Source organism: Candoia aspera, chromosome 3, assembly GCF_035149785.1.
Source record: "Candoia aspera isolate rCanAsp1 chromosome 3, rCanAsp1.hap2, whole genome shotgun sequence".
Classification (NCBI taxonomy): Eukaryota; Metazoa; Chordata; class Lepidosauria; order Squamata; family Boidae; genus Candoia; species Candoia aspera.
Genome location: NC_086155.1, coordinates 174,253,456 through 174,281,139, shown reverse-complemented (window position 1 = coordinate 174,281,139; position 27,684 = coordinate 174,253,456). Strand labels below are relative to the sequence as shown.

The 27,684-nt window shown below is 39.1% G+C and overlaps 1 protein-coding gene across 2 annotated transcripts; it reads right to left on the bottom strand.

The window, feature by feature from the left end:
• Nucleotides 1-3,580: 3,580 nt before the first annotated feature.
• Nucleotides 3,581-26,414, bottom strand: MTFR1 (mitochondrial fission regulator 1). 2 transcript variants are annotated; one of them, XM_063299353.1, is made up of 9 exons: nt 26,303-26,414; nt 17,246-17,306; nt 15,782-15,925; nt 15,170-15,268; nt 11,024-11,151; nt 8,940-9,175; nt 6,669-6,909; nt 5,016-5,166; nt 3,581-4,485 (listed from the first exon to the last, which is right to left on the bottom strand). In XM_063299353.1, exons 3-9 carry the CDS (start codon nt 15,845-15,847, stop codon nt 4,426-4,428), a joined length of 981 nt encoding a protein of 326 aa, XP_063155423.1. In that variant the 5' UTR covers nt 15,848-15,925; nt 17,246-17,306; nt 26,303-26,414; the 3' UTR covers nt 3,581-4,425. The 2 variants fall into 2 exon arrangements, with proteins under 2 accessions (XP_063155423.1, XP_063155424.1); XM_063299354.1 differs by lacking the exon at nt 26,303-26,414 and adding an exon at nt 26,125-26,143.
• Nucleotides 26,415-27,684: the final 1,270 nt, after the last annotated feature.

The window sequence follows — 27,684 nt, the reverse complement described above, 5'->3', positions numbered from 1 at the left end:
CTTGAAAGGTGGAGAAATAGTTAAGATTATTTTAATCAGAATCTCTTAGTGGCTTTGGACTCTATTGGAGCTTCTTGTTTCGTAGAGGTTTTCTTTGTGGTCTCTGTGCAGATGCACAGCACTCAAACCAAAATGTTCTAAAGCCGAGGTTTTTTAGTGGGAAGCATATCCTAGGGCACAAGTTCCTGGGTGTGGGTTGAGTTATCTCCTCAGTATCTTTTCAACTACTGAAGCGGTGTCAGGAGCCTTTTCTCTGATAAAACCCAGTGCCGTATAGGTGTTAAGAGTTGGAATAGGAGTGGGGAGATCCAGGTTCTAGGCCACCATTAGCCACAGAAGCTCACTGGGTGATTTTGGGCCAGTCACTCCCCCTTAGCCCAAAGTTCCTCACAGAGTGGTTGTTGCGATGAAATAAGAAGTCTTGTATTGCAATAAGCTATAAGCCCATACTATTAAAAAGATGCCAGTGGTTTGTCTTGAGGGTTTTTTTCTTCTTCATAGTCTCCCTCATGTTTTTTGTAATTACAAATTAATTTCTATAGTACCTTTTGTAAATTGTTACAGACTTCGATTGGAAGGTGAGGACATTACCACTCATTTGGCAATTCTATGGCCTTATCTTGGGGAACATAAGGCAGTGAAGTAACCTTTTTGCAACTATATTAGTGTGGTGGCAAGATCCTATCCACTGATTCCTTGTCTCTCCTATGCCTTAGAAAATGGTACATTGGCATTGTTTGTCCACACTTCATAAAGCAGGCCCAACAAAACTCAGGTTCTTCAGACAGGTGCTAATGTAGGGAAAGACTGTTAATTGCAGGGTCATTGTCCTCTTCATCAAATCCAACCACAGTTCTGATTCTAACAAACTTGAAAAGCTTCTGCCATCAACAGCTGTGGTTCTACTTACAGTTCCTTCAGTTCCAAACCATTTGCAAAACTTGCCACTGTGCACAAAGCAAAACGTCTGATTAGGAAGAAAGAATAAAAGCAGCTTTAACTTTGTCTGGTGGGTTCAACATGGAGTGTCCCGTAACTCCTATTGGCTGATGTGCAGCCACCATCTATTCTCCCTGCTCTTCTTCATTTGATTCACTGCTTCACACTGCTGAAGCTTTGCTTTGTCTGGTCTCTAAAAGAGAGCTTATGGAGTCTTCAACTGCATGTAGAGGATCTCCAACAACTGGCTTTCTTTTGTTCAGATTCTTATCCTTGGCACTATTTTAATTTCCACAACCTTTTGTCAGATTCCAAATATTTTGACTGTAGGTTTCTACTATGACTACCATCTCATTAGCAGCCATCTCCTCTCTGGTGTTTCTAGGATTCTTACTTTCCTGTCTTGGTATTACTGATCTTCACTATGGGAACTGCTATCAGTCATGACACAAAGATTCTTCCAAGTTGTATCAGCTATCAGAGACCATGCAGAAACTTCTGGCTTCTTGTGGTCTTGAGCATAACCTCAGCACTATTCAGCAGTCTTGGTGTGGATTCCATTTCAGTAGAAGTCTGTCCCTTGGTCTGCTGTAGTATAATACCAATGGTACCATCTCTATCAATACTGCAGGATCTTTCAGAGACCCAACATCTATCCTGTCTTGGATATGGCAGACTATCAATCATAATTGGATAAATTTGCTTCAGAAACCACTTTTTCCCTGCTTCAAGTTGTCTAGGGGATGATCAGGTGGACCATTTTTTATCTGAATAAAATACAATGTACGCACAGCAGATTTTTCACATACCTTAAGCATTAGGCTTTGAGGTTCACCAACCTCCTTGTTGGATGATCTGGTGTTCAGAATTTCTAATTCTGATATGCTGACACTGGTAAGTATGCTACAGCTATTGACACCATTTACTGTCAGGACCAGAAATACTGGAACAAGGATAACTCTTTTGGCATTTGGCCTCTGTACACCACCACATTGAAGCTAAAAGGAAACACACCCAGATGGGAGCGAAGTCAGGACTTTCAGCTGTAATTCAAGGGGTTTGTCAAAAGTGGAGCACTAACCATTCAGGAAGTACAGCCAGTGGCACACACACATACCCATCGGTGGTTCATAAGTAATGGAACAAACCAACATTACAACATAAGGATCGTCTTAATACCTATCTGCAAAGCACACATGACAGAAATCAGACACCATGTGTCTGACTTCAAAATTTTTTTCAGCAGCCCTCTTCAAACTCTTAATTATTGGGGCACCCTACTATTATTCTTGGAAAGGGCAATGCTTCATACTGATAAGCTAGAACTCAATGGAACATTTTTCTAACTTCATTATAGCTCTTTCTTACCACATTGACTACCACTAGGCTTGTATGTTTTTTGGGGAAATTGGTTCTTTGGGAAATAGTTTTTTATTTTTTATTTAATCAACTTACAGGCTGCCTCAACTGCAGTTGCAACTCATGGACTAATTTATTAATTTAAATTTAATAAATTTACCAATTTACTAGAGAATAGGAAGGCAGTGGCTAACATTTTCTACTTAGGGCCTACTAATACAAACTGTCACTATTTCTGATGGATTGTTAGCCATAGAATCAAATACGTTACTAGTCTTGATCTATCTCCCATCTAAATGCTGCTGTTAGTAGTCCAATCCACAGCAAATACTCTGTTCTTCACACTATAACGCTAAATGTACTAGGAATCTTTATATTTACATATCTTCAGCAGCACTAAGAGCATACCATTGTAATGCATGCTCACATATACAATTACTTGCCTACAGGGTACAGCACAACACAATATAAAATCTATCCATTTACATACATTAAAATTTAAGTTTTCTTACAGAAGTTTAAAAAAACAGCACAAACCAGCAGCAGTAACTCATTAGGCTAGTTGAAAGAATCTTTTGTCTTACCGTACACTTAACTGCCACCTTCCTCTCACTGGTCTGCTCTCACAGCATCCCATTTTGTCTAAACCCTTACTGGAAGGGACACGAACCATCTCTGCTGCTGTAAATCAGGCTGAACAGTTTGAAAATGTATTTCATTCACAAATCATAAATCAGCCCCAATTTGGCATTTAGAACAGTTGGAGCATTTGAAACAGCTGTTCCAAGGTTAAAACATTTTGCATATCCCCTACTTTTAAAATTCCAGTCTAAAGCAAATTTTATTCATCAGATTCAGGTTGGGTCTTTAAATCGATCCAGTCCTTTTAATGCATGAGTTTTGTTCAGATTTCATTTGCTTCAGATATTCCTAGGCCCCATTGTGCAATATTCTTTGTCCACAAGCATCAAAAAGTGACCAGACTAATATAATATGCATCATACCATTTAATTTTGAACAGTGGTGGAAAAGGTTAAAAATACTGGTGCATCTACAGGATAATAAACATTAAAGTATCTGGAAGCAATTTTACATGACCAGATTAAAAACATTTTCATATCTGAACAAATTTCAAAATGAAAGCTTTTAAGCATTTCATGACATTCAGGTTAAATTTGCTCTTAATACCCACAGAGATAAACCACTTTTCCATGTTACACTTTGAATCATTCAACAGTTTGCAATACTACTCAAGATGATGAAATATTGACAAAATACACTGTTCAAGAAGTAAAATATTTTTACCCAGCAGGAAACTTGGGTTGGCAATTTGTCTTTTTCCAACATCAAATTATTTTCCAACTTATTTGGCAGTTGTTTATTATCTGCAGTTCAGTTCAGTAGGAACTGGTGAGTAAGCAGGTAAATGTCAGTACTACTCCAAATGCAAATTACAAATATAGACACATCTCATGAAAGAAAATAACCCCTGGAATTGTCTTCATTTGAAGGTCTGCTAGGGAGGTCAACAAAGCTAATTAGATGTTAAACTTCACTGGTAACTGCCGATATGCTCATTATATGCATATTACTCCTAGAAGGAAGTCACAATTAGTGTTTCATCCTATGTAAAAATATGATTCAAGCTTTGGCTAGTTTCTTGCCTGTAAATATACTTCCAATGCAGCATTTGTTTTAAAGCAAAAAAAAAAAAAGATGCTCAACTGAATGCTAATTTGACCTTTTGCTGAGTAATAAAATTCTTAAGCCTTTGTTGCCTTCACTATACATGAAGAAAAGTAAAGTGGCTCCAGTGAAATCTGTACTTCAAGTTCAAAATGAGATGTCAATACAGGCTAAATATGTCCTAACAGTATTCCAATTATTACACCGGAGCTATAATTTAAATTATCATTACATTCACACAAGTTTAAGAGTGACATTTATAACTTAATGTTAACCCAACACTGTATGTACACAAATACTAAAACCTGTGCTAGATCACAGAATTTTCACTTTTAAACTCTTGTTCATGGAAGCAAGGCACATAATTCAGTATTCTAAAATTATAAAACTAATTCTCAAAAGTTGAGACAGTCCTTTTGTAGTGAAGCATGATTTTTCTGCTTAACAATTTTCAATTAGGTTCTTCATTTTCCCTGTAGGCTTCAGCAGGTGTGGCCCAAACTGTGAAAAGAAAAAGAATGTATAAACTAAAAAAATATATTATTTATTTGTCATATTTTTATTACCGCCATCTCCCCCACTTGGGGGTCCCTGGGTGGTTCACAATAAAACAGTATAAAGTACAATAAAATCAGAACAATATCAATAAATATACATATAAAATATAATAAATCCAAATAATGGCAGATCTAATTCTACCCAAAGGGGACTAAAAAAAAGCCATGATTTTTCTCCTTCCTTGCAGTGTTTGGATACAATAAGCTAGAATTTTTATTTATTTACCAGCTGTTAGCTCATGCGTGCTACTAAACTTAAACCCCTTTAGATCAGTGGCTGGGGAATTCTGGGAGTTGGAATCCACACTTCTTATAGTTGCCAAGTTTGAAAAACACTTTAGACGCTTCTATTAGTGGGAGGCACTAAATCAACCAGAATGAAAAAGGAAGCCAATGTTCTCTAGCTTGTTACTCCTTTAACTCAAGTAATGGGAAACCAACCACAAATGCTGGAACTGATAACCAAGCACTTACCAGCTTTGTTTCAGAAGTTGAAATCTGTTTATCAGTTTCACTTGTACTGTCACTACGGTATCGATAAGCAAATTTCTTTTTAAGAGCTTCAGCTATGAGTGCAGCAGGATCTGTTGGGTCAGCAGTTTTCCTAATTGTGCTTTCATCTGGTCTTCAAAAGAATAAGGTAAGGCTTTATGTCACAGCAGCTTCAAATGATGCAAACAGATGCCCCTTTTCACTAATGTTTTGCTTATCTTTTTTTTATTCTCCCACTTCAAGTGCCAGAAAAATCAGAGAGAAGTATCAGAATACCTCTTCAAATTCAGGCCTATTAGGTAAAACAGATGGGCATAGCAAATATGTAGCAAACTAAAGGTAGTCCTTGACTTACGATAACAATTGGGACTGGAATTTCCATCACTAAGCGATGTGGTCGCAAAGCGTGACCACATTGCTTAGCGATGGCAATCCCTGCAGTCTTGGTTGCCGTTGTTTACTGAATCGCACAATTGTTAAGTGAGGTGACTTCTGCTGGCTTCCCACAACCACAATCGTGGGGAAGTCAGCAGGAAGTTGCAAGCTTCAGGCCAGCAGGCAGGTAAGGGGCAGTTGCCAGGTGAAGGAGGGAATGAGTGGGTGCACGGGGGTGCAGAGAGAGTGCGCGAGAGGTGCCAGGTGGGTTGGGCACATGAGGACAGGTACTGAAGGGTGTGCAGGGGTGTGTGAGTGGCTGGCGCAGTGTGAACGCAGGGGGCTGGGGAGGGTGAGCGGGTGGGGGAGACTTACCCCAGCAACTTGCCACCTTCCCTGCCAGCTTCCCCATTGACTTTCTGGGGAAGCCAGCGGGAAGGTTGCAAATGGCAATCACGTGATTGCGGGGTGCTTGGTAACTGGTCGTAAGTGTGAATGAGTTGCAAGCTGCCCAGATCGCAATCATGTGACCGCAGGGGCACTGCAACTGCTGTAACTTTGGGGACCAGTCATAAGTCTCTTTGTTCAGCACCATCGTAACTTCAGTCATGGAACAAATGGTTAAAATCGAGGACTACCCTCTTTCTCCTCAGTTTAAAAGCTGATACAGATAGTCCTTGCTTAACGACTGCCCTGAAGAAGTAACTTTATGACCAGTCCTCTCAGTTAAAACCATTGCAGCATCCCTGCAGTCACATGATCGAGATTAGGGCACTTCGCAACTGTCAGGCATTTACGACCATTACAGTGTCCTGCAGTCATATGATTGGCATTTGCACGCTTCACAGCCAGCATCTGACAAGCAGAGTCAACGGAGAAGCCAGCAGTGAAATTGCAAGTTGCAGTCACGTGGTGTCTCACTTAATGACCGCAGGGAAAAGCAATGTTGTAAGCCCATCATGGTCATGTGAGTCTCGCTTAATGACTACGTCGCTTAGCAATGGGGTTGCCGGTCCCAATTTTGTTCATTAAGTGAGTACTATCTGTACTCCTTAAAATGACAAGCTACTCTTTGAAATTCAAATTGTAAACTGTGATGCAGTTGTTTGCAGGAGGCTAGTCTAGTCGTCTGGATCAAGCAAGCAAATGATTATAGTCATTTAGATGGAGTGTATATCTCCATCTACACTCAGCAGTAATCAGAATATGGCACTTCTTTCTTGTAACCATTTCTGTAGTAAATAAAAGGGAAAAACATACCTTTTCACTGAGCGCAACTTTACATTGTTCATGTCTTTGAGGATATCTAGCATATTTGGCATTTCAGGCTTCTTTGGATCACTATCTATCAAAGTCTTGCCAGAATTTATTCTTTTTCCTTTGCGCTCGTTAATAAGGTCAATGGCAGATATACTTTGCTGGTGTGGTGGCGGTGGAGGTAGGGGTGGCGGTGGCGGTGGCGGCGGCGGGACAGAAAGGGATGCTGGAGAACTTATTCCAGCTGTAAGAACAATGTACATTTAAACATGCTACAAATATCTTTAATACACACAAATTGTTGTTTCAAAAATTTACCCAGTATTGTATCATATAGAGCAGCATTGTACTAGATTAATGTCATGTACTGTATTCCCCCCCTGTCCTTGACAGTTTCCATTCTAATGAAAAATATAATGAAAAAGGTAATATTCCTTTTAATGGCTTGGCCATGAATGAATATATTGACCCCAACACTGAAGAAGCTTTCTAGTGTGTGGCATTTATTTATTACATTTCCATAGTGCTAGAGTCAAAAAATGATGCCTAACTGTTTACACAAAAAACATGCTTTATTGTGTTTTTCTCTGTTTGCTGCCCAGAGTTATAGGGGTTAAGATTGGCAGCTATATACATTTGTTAACTACATATAAAAACAACATACAAACACAAAACTATCATAAAACAATGGACAAAATGATAACCATTCAAAGGCCCTCAGGAACGGCTCCATTTTTAAGAGTTTCTGGAAGGCCAACAAAGGGAATCAGCCTAATCTTAAAAGGAGGCTGTTCCATAATACGGAGGCTGGAAACTGAAAACCATTGCCCACGAGTCCTGGTCCCCTTCACCTCCCATACATGGCGGACCATTAAAAGATTCTGGGAGAATTCCACACTGAACAAGTTGGTCAGATCACTTCTATATGGAAAAGGTGGTCCTTTAAGTACTTTGCTGCCAAAGCATGTGTGGCTTTTTAGGTAAAAAACCAGCACTTTGAACTGCACCTTGAAACTTACTGCTAACCTCTGCAGCAACTGTAAAACTGCTTGCTTTGGTAGCAAATCCAGAGAAGGTGTCTTTCATACATAGAAACTTAGAGGACCAGGAAAGGGCCTCAAAAGAGATATGCAGAGAGAAACAGCTGCTTTGACACTCCAAACAATGGGTTTTGACGGGTATTTGGGCTCACTGTAATTGAAGAGAACTGTCATCTGACAAGATCATTAGGATTCACATTTTCTGACTGCATAAAAGAGCATGTAATATCTGCAATTGCATACAATGTTGTAGGCTCTAAGACTGTCAAAATATTTAATGCCATAAATGGAAATCACTGCCAGTTAGCAAGCAAAGCTTTACTATATTCTTTTGTTTTTTGGGGGGTGCCTTTGAGTCAGTGTTGACTCCCTGGACTAGTCCCTGCAGTTTTCTTGGCAAGATTTTGGAAGTGGTTTGCCATTGCCTGCTTCCTAGGGCTCAGACAGAGTGACTGGCCCAAGGTCACCCAGCGTCTAAGGCAGGACCAGAACTCATGGTCTCCCGGTTTCTAGCCCAGTGTCTTAACCACTACACCAAACTGGCTCTCTTACTACATTCTTACCCTTCAGTATCATGCAGATTGCTAAGAAAAAATGTAAGAAAGATACAGGAAAGCAAATAAATGTACTAATTAATATTTGTATACTTCTTCCCAAGAAAATATATTACCTCATTGTCAGGTAAAAGAAGAGTTGCAAACACAGGCAAAAAATTAATCATCATATCTGTGTCAACTGAAGCTTTCATAAAGTTGTTTTTAGATACAAGAACACTCACAAGGAAAGTCTCATTTTAAGCACTGCCAGTCAAAATCTCTATGGTTAGCAGAAGTTGGTAATACAAATCTCAAGATCACCTTGACTGAAGTTTCTACAACAGTTTAATGTAGCCTTGCCCAACCTATTATCTCTTTCTAGTGCACCAGATTACACATTTCATCATATGCACTCAGCAAAGTATGCTGGCTTAGAGTCATGGGTACTGTCACCTACCACAATGGGAATGCAACAGGTTGGAGAAGACAGGCTCAAGAACATATGTGCAGATGGATACAACAGAGAAGTATCCCATTCCAGATCTTTTGTGTCAAAGTAAGAGGAAGACTACCACAACTAGTTCTCCACAGATCGTCATTTATAATACCAAGAATATTTGCATCTAAATCTGCAGTATTTTTCTGAATATAGGCATAACATTTGATTTATTAACACTGAAAGAAGGACAACTTAATACCTGCTGCCAAATTCTGTTCTTGTAGGCTTACAATTTTGGCTATTTGTGCTCTTAAATTTGCAAGTTCATTTTCCAATGCATTTATTTTCTGCAACGCTTCATCGTTTGTGGCTACTGCAGGTTTGAAGTCTTCCTTTTCTTGTGATTTCTTGGGCAACAATTCTTCAGTACTTGAGTCTCTCCCTGAGCAGCCTTCACCTTTAAGGAATGGTTGGGATTTTGGCCAGCCTTCTGATCTATAATCAAGAAACAGTTTTTGGTTTCCCCCCCTCTGTAGCATGAATCCCTTGATCAAACATAAGGTAGCTAAGTTTCTTAAACCAAATAAGTTATTCTGTACAAATATAGAATGCTATCTTTGCCATTTTTTGCATTTAAGCTAAGATGGTGTTTAAGAAGTTCTTGTAAACATCAGTAAAACTATATTCTGTTCCGTTGGAAAGAAGGTGGAGGCAAAGGGTTCACTTTTGTTCCTTGCCCTTGGCCTTCAACACTAATAGGCTAGAAATCTAATGATATTTAGAAAAAAATATAAATTGTATTTTAATACTAAAACACTTTCATGAACAGGTGTTTTAAACATAACCTATGGCTGTGTTTGACATCTTTTTAACTACTGTAGCTGCAAATGGTGCACAAAAATTCATCTACACAGATATCATTAACTAATCTAATGACATTTGTGGCAGCTTTTCTTTTAATGTCTAAATTGTGTTATAAGTCATTTCCTTGGTTTGTGTGAGTTTTTAAAGATGTTTTGTACTCAGATGATTAAAATGTCACAAGACATTTTTTTAAATAATTTTGCTTTGCTGACTGCTCTCTGGTTTCTCCTATCTTTATCTTTGTAACTGCAGCAACTGAAGCAAGCCTTTAAAGATCCTGTGTAAATAGTATTCCCTGCTGCACTAGAATTGCTGTCACAGTCAAGGATCTTTCCCTTTCAAGAGCTTCCACTGTACATGACCAGACACAAACCTACTTCACAGTAACTAAGTCAAAGTAGAAGAAAATGAAATAGTATTTTATCAGTGCTTTCATTTTCATATTTTTCTTGCTTTGCTATTTCAAATATAGGTTGTAAATCTCTTTGGATAGAGACCTATTTAATGTCTTTGTAAAATATCCTGCACCGTAACAATAATGAAGTGCACTGCTTTAGTCTTACCCATTCTAGGCATTCCTCACTTCTATATGAATTCAAAAACATTTTTTTTTGCATTAAGAGCCTGCCTCTTTGCCCCATTTTAAATTTGCCATGCAATAGAGGCCAAGATGTTTTCAAATGCCACCACTGTTGTACAGACACATACCAACTTTCAGTCAGATATGATCCAAAATATATTGTAGGTTATGTACACATTTATAGTGTTGAGACATCACAAGTATCCTTGTTATTTTCTCTGCGGTCACCACTTAACAGAATAATATAATAAGCATAGTTTAACTGTGCAAAAGTGAACTTATCCTGATATGATAACCCCTATTTCTTTATCCCATCAATGTGTCACAGCTCCAAAAGCAATTCTTTGAGCTAGAGCCATATAATTAAAAAACTAGTCAATACATAAATTCACAAATTGCCAAAGCTGGAGTAAACAGAAAATTCTTTCCCATCTTTTTACATACAAAAAGGCAATAAAGGCCATATTTATGCCAAAGCCAGTTGAAAGCCAGACTGGAAAGGATCTAGATAATCCATTTCCTCTATAAGTTCCTAGAGTTGCAGTACCCCTATCTACATCATCTCTCTGGCTAAAATAATAGTGGACTTCTATTTGTTGTCTCCTCCTCAGATATTTTGGTACTGAAACAGGAACAGATTATAAAAGGTATGTGCTTATATAAGCATAACGTTATTGTATAAACAGAAAGGCTACAATATTTAATACTTCTTAAAAATATCTCTAAAGCCTTTTAAGATGTTCTTCCTTGATCAGTAATATTGGCCAGTTTTCATGTTACTAGAAAACCTGATCTTCAAACTGTAACTCTCATAGAAGGTGGTTACTGGCCTTGGTCAACAGGTTGTCTAGCCAAAGCCTCAAGAACCAGTAACAGCGGATGAGCTTTGAGAAACATACCGGAACCGTGTAAAGACTTCATCTCCTTCATCTTCTTCTTCAGCAACCCATCCCACATCTACAAGGGAGACTACTGCATCTTCTTTTAGCTGAGTAGACTGAGTGCCTTCTGCAGGCTGAGAAGTAAGCTAGATTGATTGGATAATGTTATGTGTTAGAGCAACTGCCTGGATCAGTCTTACACCTCTATGAAAGTAACAGGAAGATAAAATACATAGTTCTATTATGAATAAGAGAAATAAATAGGGGGGAGAAGAAGTTTATACCAGAGTTAAAATACTAGTGTCTTCATTTGGGCAAGGTTTCAAACTTAGTACCAATCCAATCTAAGAAATCTAAAGAATGACTTACAGCATTAGAATTTCCACTGCTGTTTCCAGATGCATGGCATGACATGCAAATTGGGTACTAAGTCGCAAATATCTAACTACAGTTTAGGAAATTTACATACACTAATAAAGTTATAGGTGAATAATCTGATTAATTTCAAACTATTTCTCATACATATTACATTACATTCGAGTGAGAAACAAAAAGGCAGAAATTAGTTTCAGAAACAGAAACTCCAAATCCCACAATAATGTGTTGCGTAAGTGTTAATTCTAGTGCCAAATGGTACCTGTTTCCAGATTTGCCAGCACAGCTAAGGAAGCACCAAAAGTACATACAGAGTAAGAACTTCTTGTTGTTTATTTGTTTAGTCGCTTCCGACTCTTCGTGACTTCATGGACCAGCCCACGCCAGAGCTTCCTGTCGGTTGTCAACACCCCCAGCTCCCCCAGGGACGAGTCCGTCACCTCTAGAATATCATCCATCCATCTTGCCCTTGGTCGGCCCCTCTTCCTTTTGCCCTCCACTCTCCCTACCATCAGCATCTTCTCCAGGGTGTCCTGTCTTCTCATTCTGTGGCCAAAGTATTTCAGTTTTGCCTTTAATATCATTCCCTCAAGTGAGCAGTCTGGCTTTATTTCCTGGAGGATGGACTGGTTTGATCTTCTTGCAGTCCAAGGTACTCTCAGAATTTTCCTCCAACAGAGTAAGAACTACTTTCTAGAAATTGTTGAAGTTAAAATTCTCAATAAGGTTAGCTCTACAGAAAATCAAACCTAGGTTTGCTATTATATAATCTTCAGTGAGAGTGTTGTCATTGTGAATATTCCCTGGCCAATACTGGATTATTCTGATATAATTTCCAGAAAGGAATAAAAGCAAATCACCATGTCTTTTAACAGAGATCATCATCTCTGAATAGAGATCATTTCATGGTCACATTAAACTATTTCTAAAGTATTATAAATGGGTTAGAGCTGCTGCTTATCTAACAAACAAGACTTCACTTGCTTTTTTGGAGAGATGTGCCATAGCACAAACTCAAATTTGCCTTTTGTCAGACCCTTCCTCTAGACAGGCAACTAAGCTCAAGCACTGTGAAAAGATTAAACATGGGGCACCACAGCAAATATCCAAATTTCCCATCCACATTTAAACTACCTAGCTAACTATATGTAGTCTCATGTGCCTTATTAAAGAAGTAATCCTAAGCATGCTAAACTTGAAGAAAAGTCTAATTTTTCAGCAAGATTGTGCTGACAGTCTTCCAAGAATGACAAAACAACTGTCACCGCCATTAAATATCTTTAGTTCACTCTCTATGTACAAGAAGAAAATGAGTATAGAAGTTAATTAAGATTCTTAACAATTAGATTTACATATAAGTATGCATCAATAGTTAAACTGAACTTTAATGAAAAAAGAGAAGACTGACTTACAGTAGATTCAGTGCATGATCCTGTGATATAATAGCTAGAGAGCAAGAAAGGAAGAAAAAGGGAAAGAGAGAATGCTATAGAAGTTTCAAGAAAGCATGAAGACAGCCATAGTATTATCAGGTTTTTTTAAATATAAACAGCAGAGTTTATTTTGCTGCCATTTGGCAAACTATAGCATTTTTCAGCAGAAAACAGGGACAGAGAACTTGTTTGGTCTAAAAACTATTTTAGATTATCAAGCATGTAATAACTCAAGAACATGCTTGCACCTTTCTACTCTTTTGGACTTGGTTTTAATGTGAATTTGTGCCCACCATTTAATTCTCTTTCCTATCCCTGCATTAGAGCTTTGTAAACAACTGAATCTGCCTCTTCCTCCAGCAGCAGCAGCAGCAGCAGCAAGCTAACATTACAATGAGCCTTAACACAGCTAAAGCATGTTTCAAAATGGGGTATGATATAACAGAATGAAGATCTCTAAAACTGGGCATTTCTCCTTGCTGAATGAATTTGTGGAGGCACTCCAGAGAAAAATGATGATTAAACATTCTTTTATTCCATAAGCAATACTTTTGAATCAATTTCTGCCCAGGGTTTATCAAAAATATTCAGAACTCATTGACAGCTCAGACCAGTAATATCAAATAAAATATAAATACAGGTAAATAACAAGGAAAGAGATACCCAATATTGTTTACACTAGAAAAAAAGAACACAATGATCTTCACGTATCATACAAAATGTTTCTAAGCTGCTCAATTTGTTAACTGTAAATTAAACTTATGACTTTATCCTTGAATGCCTTTTCTACTCAAAAACAATTGTTAAAAGTCACAAGAGTCCTATAAAATTTAATGCTATTGCCATTTGAATACAATAGAATAAAGAAATAATGACTAATCTTCCTAGAAATATGTTCTCCCTCCAGCTTTCAAATATAACGGATTAATTTTAAATAAATCACAATTACTTAAAACAGTTTTTTCAGAACTCCCTACTTAGCACTGAAAAGAAAGTTCTATTTAAAATGCATGGGATTGCCATCAGAAAATAAACCTAAAAATAAATACATGCTCAATTTGACCTTTGCATATTCAATTGTATCCATAGTTTGCCATTTTCAACACATTTACAAAATGGTTTGCTTTTCAAAGTTCTTATATTAAATAAGGGACTGTTTTTTAATCAGAAAATGCTACTATTTTCTCACCTATTTTTAAATATATTGACATTCCTATTGCATCAGTTTTGTTCTTTCTTAGATTTTTTTTACTTACATTAGAAATGAAACTGGCTCCTATTCTATATATTATCAGACATCTTTGTTCTGTACCTTTAATGTGTTTATATTATTCTAGCCTAACATTAAGAAGGAATGTGTTTGAAATTGGAGATGAATCCTCCAGTTACTCTCATAGACTGATCCTTTCTAATATAGAGCTGATTCACACAGCAGCTTCTGGATTGCTATCTTACCTGGGATTATTCTCACTGAAATCAGTGGGACTTACTTCTGAATAGGTATACAGCAAATGTGTGTGCATCAGCAGTGCCATAAGCCCAATTACTACTTTTTCCAATTTTTTGGCCATAGTTTTGCATATTCCTGCCAGTTTTATAGCAATAAGATAAATAGGAACCTGGGGATGCTGTGAAAAATGTCCAAGTAGACATTAACAGGAGGAAAACATCTAATTTTCATTTACTTAATCCACATGACAAGAGGGAAAAAAACATTCACAGACATAATTCCTTAAGCTGTAGACAAAAGGAGTCCTGTTTCAACAAAAATTTACTCAAATTTAGAGCCAACCACTAGCTGCAAAAATTGCAATGGGAGACCACGCAATTATTTTACTCCAAGTTAAAGCAACTCAAAAACTCTCCTACAGAAAGAATGCTGAGGCAACCTCCATCTTGGAATGACAGACACACAGCATTTGCCTGTATAGCTTTGTCTTTGTAAGATTTATTGTACAAACAAATATTGTAAGGTTATATCCCATAACCTAGTGATACTTCGCTTACTATTTCAGAATAAGTGTTCTATCACTTCAGTTGCCTTTATGTGTAAATAAGATAAAATGTAATCAATATAATAATTATCGAGTAATACAATAAAGTCACCTCTATTTCTGTCATTTAAAGAACTTACAATTTAGCAACAACTTTTGGAAATTTCTGGGATGTGTTTTTAAGTGCTTCAGGAGCTGTATATGTGGCCCTGAGGCACCTCTGTTATAGTTTGTTAGGTGTTGAATATTTTTCCATCCCCATCAATGCCCACTTCAGCATTATTACATTCAAATAACCACAGACCCAGATATTGAGGTCTTAGTAGTTTCTGCAGATCAAAGCAAAAAATTAAACATCTTACCTGAAATTGAACCCTTGGGCATTGTATCAGAGAAAGGTTGGAGCCAATTTTTCTTACAATACTTCTGTTTGGGCCATAAGATTTATTTGACCAAAGCAACTGAAAAAAAAAAGTCTGTGTCAATATTGCTTTTCTTTGAAGTTTTACTTCACAATTAAATTAAGTAAATCCTGGAAAATTAATTATTTTTGAGCATCAAATTGTACTGTATGACTGTATACACAGAAAAACTGATTTAACATTTAAGATTTGTTTTGTTTGTTTTATTGTACACTGCCCAGTCATGTGAGCGAGATGGGCAGCTATATAAATTTGATAAATAAATAAAGTGACACAATACTCTGTCCAACAAAATATGAATGGGCCCACAATCAGTCTCTCTCTCTTAACCAACAAAATTCTTTTCATTATATTTTGTAAGCGGAACTATTCCTCAGACACAATCCAGAGAACTGTAGTTATACTTATATTCCACAAATTCAGTTATATTTAAGTATTAAAGTATGTGTTTGTATTCTTCTAATATCACTGGCATTTATCCATGCCACTCCCTATTCACTATTAGACTTTCAGCTTCTGCAAATATTTCACTGTAATAATAGGTATACTTACTGATTCCATAGTTAATCCAACTTGCATAAATATCACTCTAAACAGATGCTTAATCCAGCAGAACATCTGGAACGAGGTAAAGCCTTCAGCAATTTGTAATTTGACCACCTCAGCTTGCTAGGATGCAGAAGCTCCATAGTCTGCCTGGAGAGAAAAAAATACTTAAGCAGAACATATCAATATGCAACTGTTTCAAATTACAAGATATTATCTAAAAAAAAAAAAAAAAAAAGTTACAGCTCTAGTATTTTTCGCCACAAACCAATCACAGCATGTTTTATTAACATTTTTTTTCAGAGAAAATATTACTGTACTTAGATGAATGTTCAAAGATCATGCTTCAAATGAGTAAGAAACTATTTAGAAGAAAATGGCAACCAATTCAACTATTTAATGTAATTTATATAATAAATTGTCTATAGGGCCTGACTTTTGGTATACCCTGTATATGAAGTATGATATGCCATTATTACAATGAATACCAACCAGCAACTGAAGCAGTTATAAAGAACAAAAATAAATGCCATATGATTACTGATAATAATAGTTTTAACAAGTATAATTTTGAAAGTATACTGCATTAAAACATCTAGTATACTTTAGGCAAATAATAATTATATTTTATTAATGTGAAAATTATTATGTCTGAGGATGAATCTTCTTCTGCAGTAAATATGCATATTCCTGAAAAACAAAATTCCTTCTGTACTCAGTTCTCATGAATAAGAACAATTTAGTCATGTGAACATAGTTATGATTATTTTGGAAACTAAACAAATTTCTGAGCTTTGTAATGGAAAAATGCAACTGAAGAGAAGGAAATGGAATTCAAGCAAAACTGCTATCATTAAAACACTGCACTAACATTACAAACTTGTTTGAGTTTAACTAACTTTATGGTTAGTTTCTTTTAGCAAAGAAAAAGTAGTTTCATGTGGAAAGGCAGTCCCTAGTTTTGGCTTTATCTACTGTATATACTACTAAAACTCTTGTGTCTGTTTGATACTTTGTAATATTTTAATTGGGAGAAACAGTGCATCATAGGGCAAAAAGTTTTGAACCAGGGTACCTCAAATGGGCTAACTCACAGAATGCATCCAAAATCTGGGACCCATGACTCCCATGGAATAGAAATTTGGCAAATTGTATAAAACATTTTATCACATAATACAAAATGTCATAAAACATGTCCTGTGGTCAACTCCTGATGTTTGACTGGGCTATACAATTCAATATGAATGACATGGGCTATTTTCAAGGCAGATACATCTCTGAATATCTCCCTGAATTTTTAAGAACTTTTCCAGTGAAGGCAGTACATTAGAAGCTCTGCTTTGGTTGAAGGCATTGAGGAATCTGGTAAGGAAATACCTCTGAAATGATGACCCAACAGGTCACGGGTTGTCTAGTTATTTAGAGCATGCTTTAGAAGGTAACATGATTGTCCAGTTGTCAGTTTCTCACCTGGGAGAAGCAGTTCATGGCATATACTTCACAGCTGACATTTTAAAAATATTCCTTTAACCTAGAAGAAATAAAAATATAGTGTCTGTTCTTAAAAACAAATATTGATATTAGCTAGATTTATATTCTATCTTTGCTCCTCGAGCTCAAAGCAGAGTCCATAGCACTTTCTCCTCCAATTTCTTTTTCATAACAGTAACCCTGTAATGGAGTGAGAGAGAATGACTAACCCCAAATCATCCAATGAGCTTCCATAGCTGAGGATTGATTATCCTACTCCAACATGTTAACCATAATACCATCCTGGCTCTCTTAAGAACTGCTAACTGTAAGCTCCTACCTGATCCAGATAAGAAAGAATAGGCTATCCCATTCCCAAACTTAAATGTAGTAACATAGTAAATTCTAAGGCTCCAATTTTTCAAGGCCAGAACAGAGCAGGGGCAAAGGACCAGAAGAAGGTACCTTTATAAACTGTTCGTTCCCCCTTAACAAAGTAACCTGAAAGCAAAGTGTGAATTCTCAAAGCTTTCTACCTTTTTTCCTTTTCTTCTTTTTCCTTTTTCACTCCACCACAACATGACACCACAAAGAACAAATGTATTACGATATACAGTTATTCAAAGTAAATCTTCTGTAATATTTGCTACTCTAGAGGAATATTACTAGCTCTCTGGAAATAAGACTATTTTGGCATTGCTGGGCAGCCCACTAAATTATGTCACCAAATTTTAGAGTCAAACCAGTGGAAAATAAGAATTGAGATGTAATTCTCAATGTTTTTTAAAAAGCACTGTCATCCACTTAGGTGGCAGCACCTGGCTGACCTTAGCTGATCTAGAAAGCCAAGCAAGGTCAGACTTAAAAATTGCATAGATACGTCTATATGTCTAGCCATCAGGTGCTAGCACAATTCTCAGATAATGTTATTTTTTAAGCATTCCTTTAAATTTCACATACATATTATTCCAAATCCTAGCCTCACTCAATTTGATGGTCTCAACACTGGCTATCAACATTATTCTGATCATTTTATGATTCTGTGGAATATAGGACAACAATAAGGTCTGGATTAATACCTGAACCTAACTTACAATTTAAAATATAAACCTGTGAACAAGGGACCAGGCCTAGAAGAAAAGAATTATGAGAACCTGAATCTAGCTAAAAGACTGCTTGGAGTCATGGTGAACCAAAGATGAAATTAAAATTAAAAATTTAAATGGACTTTAAAGTCTTGTTTTGAAAACATATTCTGAACCAAAGACTGCTTTAAAGAATCAATATTGGAGTTCTCTATTCAACTAAGAGATGAAGAGCTGCAAAATAAAAGTTCCTCCTTTCTTGGGGGAGGTGGGAAGTAATAGAAGTTTGAAGAATAAATAAAATAAATGAAATAAAAGTTGGTATGTAAGTTAAGTTCACAGAAAGCTTGGTGAAAAATAAATCACAAAGATATTATAACCTGTGAGATGATACTCTCAATAAATGAATACACCTGCAATTCCTCATTAATATAAGCAATTAAAACCATGAGATATATCTATAGCATCCCCATCTGTCCATGAGATTTACCTATAGCACCCCTATAGCTCACACAATTCAGAATCTCTTAGAGCTTCTCTTAGCCTTTGTTGTTTATTCATTTAGTCGCTTCCGACGCTTTGTGACTTCATGGACCAGCCCACGCCAGAGCTTCCTGTCGGTTGTCAACACCCCCAGCTCCCCCAGGGACGAGTCCGTCACCTCTAGAATATTATCTATCCATCTTGTCCTTGGTCGGCCCCTCTTCCTTTTGCCTTCCACTTTCCCTGGCATCAGCATCTTCTCCAGGGTGTCCTGTCTTCTCATTATGTGGCCAAAGTATTTCAGTTTTGCCTTTAATATCATTCCCTCAAGTGAGCAGTCTGGCTTTATTTCCTGGAGGATGGACTGGTTTGACCTTCTTGCAGTCCAAGGCACTCTCAGAATTTTCCTCCAACACCACAGTTCAAAAGCATCGATCTTCCTTCTCTCAGCCTTCCTTATGGTCCAGCTCTCGCAGCCATATGTTACTACAGGGAACACCATTGCTTTAACTATGCGGGCCTTTGTTGTCAGTGTGACGTCTCTGCTCTTAACTATTTTTCCATTATCCAGCAGATATTGGCAATTTGGTCCCTAGTTCCTCTGCCTTTTCTAAACCCAGCTTGTGCATCTGGCAATTCTCGCTCCATGAATTGCTGAAGTCTACCTTGCAGGATCTTGAGCATTACCTTACTGGCACGTGAGATGAGTGCCACTGTTCGATAGTTTGAACATTCTTTAGTGTTCCCCTTTTTTGGTATGGGGATATAAGTTGATTTTTTCCAGTCTGATGGCCATTCTTGTGTTTTCCAATTTTGCTGGCATATAGCATGCATTACCTTGACAGCATCATCTTGCAAGATTTTGAACAGTTCAGCTGTGATGCCGTCGTCTCCTGCTGCCTTGTTATTAGCAATGCTTCTTAAGGCCCAATCAACCTCACTCTTCAGGATGTCTGGCTCTAGCTCACTGACCACACTGTCAAAGCTATCCCCGATATTGTTATCCTTCCTATACAGGTCTTCTGTATATTCTTGCCACCTTTTCTTGATCTCTTCTTCTTCTGTTAGGTCCTTGCCATCTTTGTTTTTGATCATACCCATTTTTGCCTGGAATTTACCTCCAATGTTTCTAATTTTCTGGAAGAGGTCTCTTGTCCTTCCTATTCTATTGTCTTCTTCCACTTCTGCACATTGCTTGTTTAAAAATAATTCCTTATCTCTTCTGGCTAACCTCTGGAATTTTGCATTTAATTGGGCATATCTCCCCCTATCACTGTTGCCTTTTGCTTTCCTTCTTTCTTGGGCTACTTCTAGTGTCTCAGCAGACAGCCATTTTGCCTTCTTGGTTTTCTCTTTCTTTGGGATGTATTTTGTTGCCGCCTCCTGAACAATGTTGCTAACTTCTGTCCAGAGTTCTTCTGGGACCCTATCTACTAAGTCCAGTCCCTTAAATCGATTCTTCACCTCCACTGCATATTCCTTAGGAATATTAGTGAGCTCATATCTAGCTGATCTGTGGGTCTTCCCTAATCTCTTTAGTCTGATCCTAAATTGTGCAAGAAGAAGTTCGTGATCTGAACTACAGTCAGCTCCAGGTCTTGTTTTTACCGACTGTGTAGATGTCAGCCACCTTTGGCTGCAAAGGATGAAGTCAATCTGATTTCGGTGTTGTCCATCTGGTGAAGTCCATGTATAAAGCTGTCTCTTAGGTTGTTGGAAGAGAGTGTTTGTTATGCAGAGTGAATTGCCTTGACAAAATTCTATCAGCCTATGTCCTGCTTCGTTTTGTTCTCCCAGGCCATGCTTACCTGTAATTCCAGGTGTCATTTGACTGCCCACCTTAGCATTCCAGTCTCCTGTGATGAAAATAACATCTCTTTTAGGCGTGTTGTTCAGGAGGTGCTGCAGATCCTCATAGAACTGCTCTACTTCAGCTTCTTCAGCATCTGTGGTTGGGGCGTATATTTGGATCACTGTGATGTTAGATGGCTTGCCCTGAATTCGAATTGAGATCATTCTATCGTTTTTGGGATTGTATCCAAGCACTGCTTTAGCCACTTTACTATTAATTATGAAGGCTACTCCATTTCTTCTGTGGTCCTCTTGTCCACAGTAGGAGATCTGGTGGTCATTTGATGTGAAGTGGCCCATTCCAGTCCATTTCAGTTCACTGACGCCCAAAATGTCTATCTTTAATCTTGACATCTCACCAATAACCACATCCAATTTGCCCTGGCTCATAGATCTTACATTCCAGGTTCCAATGGTGTGTTGATCCTTAGAACATCGGATTCGCCGTTCACCACCAGCACCGTCGGCCGCTAGCCATCCTTTCGGCTTTGAGCTAGCTGCGTCATCACGTCTGGGGCTAGTTGAACTCATTCTCTGTTCCTCCCCAGTAGCATTGTGACCATCTTCCGACCTGGGGGTCTCATCTTCCGATGGTGTACCGACATATCTCTGGTTGTACTGATCCATTTAGTTTTCATGGCAAGAATACTGGGGTGGGTTGCCATTACCTTCCCCAGGGATCGCATTTAGTCTGATCTCTCTGTCATGACCTTCCCGTCTTGGGTGGCCCTTCACGGTTTAGCTCATGGCATCACTGAGGTGCTCAAGCTCCAGCACCATGACAAGGTAACGATCCTTTGCTGAAGTCTCTTAGCCTTATAAGTTCCAATCACATTAAAACAAGAACTTACATTGCTTTTGCTAAAACGTATCATTATAGCTTACAACTATACAACTAAGCCATATGAGAAAAGTACTTCTACATAGAGAAACAAATTTTATTTGAATAAAATAAACAAATATGCTTTGTTCAGTAATGTTTAACACTGACATGGTCAAGGGCACTCAGTAAGTGTCAGCTATTTTGCTTTGGCAGCTATATTAAATTATTCAATTCTTTTTATTTCTAATTTTTATGCTGCAAGGGGTGGGGGGGAGTTTTCTGGGACTCTAGTTATAAAGATCAGGTTAACCCAGACAATTTGATAAAGTTGTGTTTTTTTGTGTTAAGGTCAGAACATTTAGAGTGGATAATTTATTATCCAGTTTGATAGGAGATCCAGTTTATTTAGAAGCATAGGATCAAATAAACTACTAAAATATTTGCCTAACAATTCATTGACAGCCAGTTTGGTGTAGTGCTTAAGGCATCAGGCCAGAAACCGGGAGACCGTGAGTTCTAGTCCCACCTTAAGCACAAAGCCAGCTGGTGACCTTGGGCCAGTCACTTTCTCACAGCCCCAGGAAGGAGGCAGTGGCAAACCAGTTCTGAAAAACCTTGCTAAAAATATTGCAGGGACTGGTTCAGGCAGTCTCCGAGAATTGGACACGATTGACCGGATTAAAAAAACAAACATAAATATAGTATCTGTTTTAATTAGTACCTGTCATGAGTAAGGATGGCGAGCAGGGGGCTCCCATCCAGACTGTCAAGCGCATGCGTAGCACTGAGGAATTGTTCAGCCATTCAAAGAGACACAGATCGGGACCGCCTTAACCCTTGGGGGTTATATGTCTGAGTTTTTCCCTCGCTTCTTCAGTTTGTTAGGATTCCTGTTAAGTACTAGCAATAAATATTAGAGACCAGTTCATTGTCTCAGTGTGTTTCCTGGTTGTTAGGACAGTACCCTAGAATCCAAAGTAGCAAGGATTAATTAAATTTGGAACTGACCAGAAACACTGTGACTAACTAGATCATGAGATATCAAGACTAGGTCACTAAGATATTAAAAGAAGTAAAGTTGCCCTTGAGTTGAGCTTGACTCCTAGTGACTAGATGGACATATGCATATGATTTTCTTGGTAGCAATATGGAAGTGGTTTGGCCTCTGTTACCTTCTGAAAATTTTGTTTGTTTATTTCTCAGAGTTGCTCTTTGAGAGAGATGAGGGGTGACTAAATTTGAAATATAAATAAAATAAAGATTCTTTACAGCTCTGGGATTTCTTTTTAGTCTCCTATCCGAATACTAACCAAGTCCAACCCTGCTTAGTTTTTAGTGGGCTAGGTGCTGCCTAATTGTAACCACTAAGAGATATTGGTGTTTATAAAAATGCTGACACAAACAAAGGGATTGTTGCTTGTTCTTGGATACTAGAAAATATGCTGCCCCACTTCTTCCAGTTCTGGGTTTTTATCCTTTCTTCCAAAATGGAAAGGCAGACCATGATATTCTATGTACCAATGGTATCACTAGTGATAGCTTAGGAACTTCTACAAGTACCACAATAAAATCAGGATCTTGTCAGAAGTATAAGACATATCAACTTAAAAAGTCCACAGAAACTCATGAACGCCTATAATTCTACTAATCTCCCAGAACAAGCAAGCTGTATGTTCTCTCTCCTCCTGCCTTTCCAGCATACAAGAGAAAATATAGTACATTCATAGTAAAGGTAAAGGTTTCCCTTGACATTAAGTCCAGTCGTGTCTGACTCTAGGGGGCGGTGCTCATCTCCGTTTCAAAGCCGAAGAGCCGGCGTTTGTCCGTAGACACTTCCGTGGTCATGTGGCCAGCATGACTAAACGGAACGCCGTTAACTGCCCACCGAAGCAGTACCTATCAATCTACTCACAGTTGCATGTTTTCGAACTGCTAGGTTGGCAGGAGCTGGGACTAGCAACGGGAGCTCACCCCGTCACATGGATTTGAACCGCCGACCTTCCGATCGGCAAGCTCAGCAGCTCAGCAGTTTAACCCGCAGTGCCACCGCGTCCTGCTACATCCATACTTTATGAGAAAATAGTGTGACATAACAATAGGATCAATGCCCCTTGCTTCCCTGCCCCGTAGCGTAGTACCAGATCCAAGGGACATCCTACAAAAAATTTTGGGCCAGTGATATATTAAGTCAAATCAAGTGTGTTGGCTATGGTATTCAGATCTGGCCTCTTTAGCAAAATATTAAAATCCCCAGTTCTAAGATGTATGGGGAGGCTCTACATAATTCGAGATCTGCCATACATAGCACTGAATATGTCAAAATGGCTTTTTATTTGTATTCCTTCTAGTAGGTAATAAGCGCGGTGAAAGGACCCTTTAAAGTTATTTCAACTTGGTGGCAGTTCTTTGAGGAACAGGGCACCTGTGTTCTGAGAAGCCCCAGTCAGTACTGTCAATGGTGAAGGATACTGGCAGTTGTAGGTCTACCAGCCCTGATCCATATTCCTGATACCTTTCTTTAGTAATAGCTAAGGATGCCTTGGTAGTGTCCCACCTGGGAACTTGGAAGGTAGGCAGGCCTTCCTTACTATGCTTTTAGTCCACTGGTTCATTTCCAGAATAGAGCAGTTTGTGTGATCCTTACTCTTTCCTGATACAACCTTTATCTCTTTTCAGTCCCTACACTGGTTGGGTCTTCAGGAACATTATCAGTTTAATAGCTGGTGCTGAACAGGAACATCTAGTTATTTGAAAAACTTGAGTACAATTTATGCTCCTGTGTGCTCGGCTCAATCATTAATTTTTTCCCTTGTGTTAAAATGGCCACCATACATTTTAGGACTTTTTTTTTTGCTAAAAAGGTATAATATAGCCATTAACATCTTTTTGTCCATTATCATATACTAGGTGTGCATGACCAATCCTTAGTAACTTTCCATTTGTCTTCACGGTAACTTAATTGTGGTAGAATCAAACAAATGACTGAGCCAGAGGTTATAATAATTAACTGCTCAAAATTACTGGTTTTGCACACATGGCTGCTACACATGTTGCAACTCTATAATTTTATTTATGGCAGAACATTATTGGTTGCCACAACGAATACAATTATACCAGTAAAGAGTTAGTATCAGTACTGGAACATAAAAAGCTGCCTTCTGCCAAGTCAGATTATTTTCCATCTAGCTGCCTACTCTGATTCAGAGGTAGTTCTACATGATGTCAGCTATTTCATATCACCTGCTACTGCACCCCATTTAACTACAGAAACCAAAGATTGATTCTGTGTGCTACCATTGTATTATGATCCTATGCCTCACAATATTGTCATTGGATGCAACAATACAATTTTGCACACCTATTTTCTTTTTTATGTTGCTTTCAAAATATGCTTCAACATGTTAACCAGCAAGTTCTGATGCATTTTGGTCTATGTATGTCAGATCATATGAGCCTCCTGTGGTGCAGTGTGGTAAGCCACAGTATTGCAACCGAAACTCTCCCCACGGCCCGAATTCAATTCCAGGGGAAGCTGGATTCTTGGGTAGCCGGCTCAGGTTGACCTGACTCAGCCCTCCATCCTTCCAAGGTCAGTAAAATGAGTACCCAGCTCGCTGGGGAAGGTGGTGACGGGGGAAGGCAATGGCAAACCACCCCGCTATAGTCTGCCAAGAAAATGCCGCAAAAGCGGCGTCCCCCCAAAGGGTCAGACATGACTTGGTGCTTGCACAAGGGAACTTTCACCTTTCACATGTCAGATCATGAACACGTTTTCTAAGAATAAAAGCAGTATAATAGACATACTTATAGCTAATGTCAGAGGTGATCAAATTTTTAGTTTTTGTGGGGGGAGGGGAAGCAAAGGCTCCAGTGGGGGATGATTCAAAGTGGGTGAGTAACCATGTAGGAAGGATTTTAAAATCTTGAGAGATTGTCTTTTTAACTGGCCACAAATCCTATTGTAGGTCACAGACTTTGTGCATCCCACTTTGAATTTTCCACTGAGTATTGGTTAGAAGCAACTTCCAGATGGGCTTACTGAGTTACTTATTTTGAACCAAAGAGTTCTTAAGTCTATCACTCAAAAGACAGCTGTGTTGTCTTTTCCTTGTGACCCGATTATTTTTTGTTTGGGTGTCCAGAGAAAAAACAAGGAAGAGGAGGACAGCCCGGCTGTGTTAGAAACAAAAGATGTGGCCACACAAATTCCGTTTAGATGTGAGAATAATTGCAAGACAAAAGCCTTCTCTGGGAGCATCCCAAAAGAGAGGGTAGAAGACAATCGAGGGAACAAATGCAAACAAGATGAAGTTCCTGAGATCAGGCCCCTCGCAGAAAAAAAAGCAACGTCCCGAGGAGCTTAAAAAGAGCGCATAACCAGTAATTTGAGTACCGTCAGGTTTAGGCCTAACTCGAAATCAGATCTTTCCGGATACCTGACGACCCAAAACGGCCATCCTGCGCGCGCGCCCCCGCCCAACACGCTCCCACCCGGGTTTGCCCCTTGACGGGCGGGGAGGGGGGCGCGCAGGGCAAGAACCAGCTACACGGCGGAAGAGCCAGAGTAGTTGTCGCCGGGAAGGCACGACTCCTCTCCTGCCCCGCGGCTGGGAAAAAAAAAAAGCGGTGCAGGCAACCTCGGAGGAGACCTTCGGCGGCGACAGCGCGTGTCCTTGACGCACAACCGGCACCTTCTCCCTCGGCCCCGACCCGACGGGCCGTCCACGGACGCCGTTCGTCCCGCAGCCGAAGCCTCGCGACAGGGTTGAGCTGCGAGAGCGAATCGGGGCCCTGAGGCAGTAGCAAGGAACTCACCCGCTCCTCTGACCGGTATTATTCCCTCGCTCTGGCGCGCCTGGAGCTGCCAAGTCCCCGCCGGCCAGCTGTCCCTGGGCTCCCGGCTTCTGACCCCTGCAACAGCCAATCCCAGCTGTCCCTGGGCTCCCGGCTGTAGCCCTGGCCAATCGCCGTCCGCCATTTAGGGAGGCGAGGCTTAGTCTCGCAGCCCGGCCGGGTGACTGGATACCATATTAGCCCATCATCGAGACTGGATAGAAGCCGCCAGACTCTATGGCCTCTGGAGTAGACGTCCGCTCCCATAGGCCTCCTTTCTTATCTCTATGGTTTTAGAAAGTTCGAACCCCGCCTGACGTTTCAAAAGAACTATGCGGCAAAGGCTGGGAAAGTTCGGCTCTTTAGGTGCTAAGCACCGACGGGTCGCGTTAGAGCGCCATCTAGTGCTGTCTTGTTGTAAAAATTATCCCCACCTAAGTTAAATACCTGTGCGTAAAGGTGGTCCTCTACTTTGTCCTGTACGGCGGTATATTTTGGCACTAGCTATTAGCGGACGATTGATTGACTGACAAGCCATCAAGTCGTTGTCGACTGTCAGCAGCCACACAGATAGGTTTTCTCCATGATGATTTGTCCCTAAGCTGGTCCTTCAGCTATTCTAACGGTGCCTCCATCGCCACTGTAAAAGAGTCCATCTACCTTGCTGCTGGTGGAGCACCCATTCGACATATTTATTTTCAGATAATATCTTTATGTTAAGAATTTAGTTGTTCATTGCACATTCATTTTATGTGGAGTAAAACTAATTTATTGAAACTTAAAGTCTTAGTAGCATTCAGGGTTGAAAAACTATAGCTTTCCAGTGTTCAGTGCTGTAATTCCTGACCATTTAGGTGCATTGGTTGGGACTGATGGGAACTGTAGTCCAATCTGTAGCAAACCAAATGTAACTATGACAACACAGAACTACAGATGTGATGAACAACACCCTCAACCCTCAACTCCCAAATGGGATAGGCAGAGGTTAAGATGATGGAAAGTGTAATTTAATATTTGGTATCCCCAAATTTTGGCTCAGGATAGATGCTGTGCTGTATCTGGAAATCACCAGGTTGGCCAAGACTAGCATCTTGAAGTCATGTCACACTGAGCTCTGTGAGAGTGTAGCTCTCTATGATTTTGTACCAATTCATGCACACATAAAAAAGGTCAGTGATATTATTGCAAGCAACACTGTAGATGTTTATGTGTAGCTTAATCTACTGACCTTTAAAAAGGCCTGTTCCCAATAAAATGTGTACAGGATTGCAGACTTAACCCCATCCATGCCTTCTCTAAAGACTGACTTAATTTGCCTACTTTTAAGGTATAGTTAAACCGTACACTTAGTATCCATAATATAT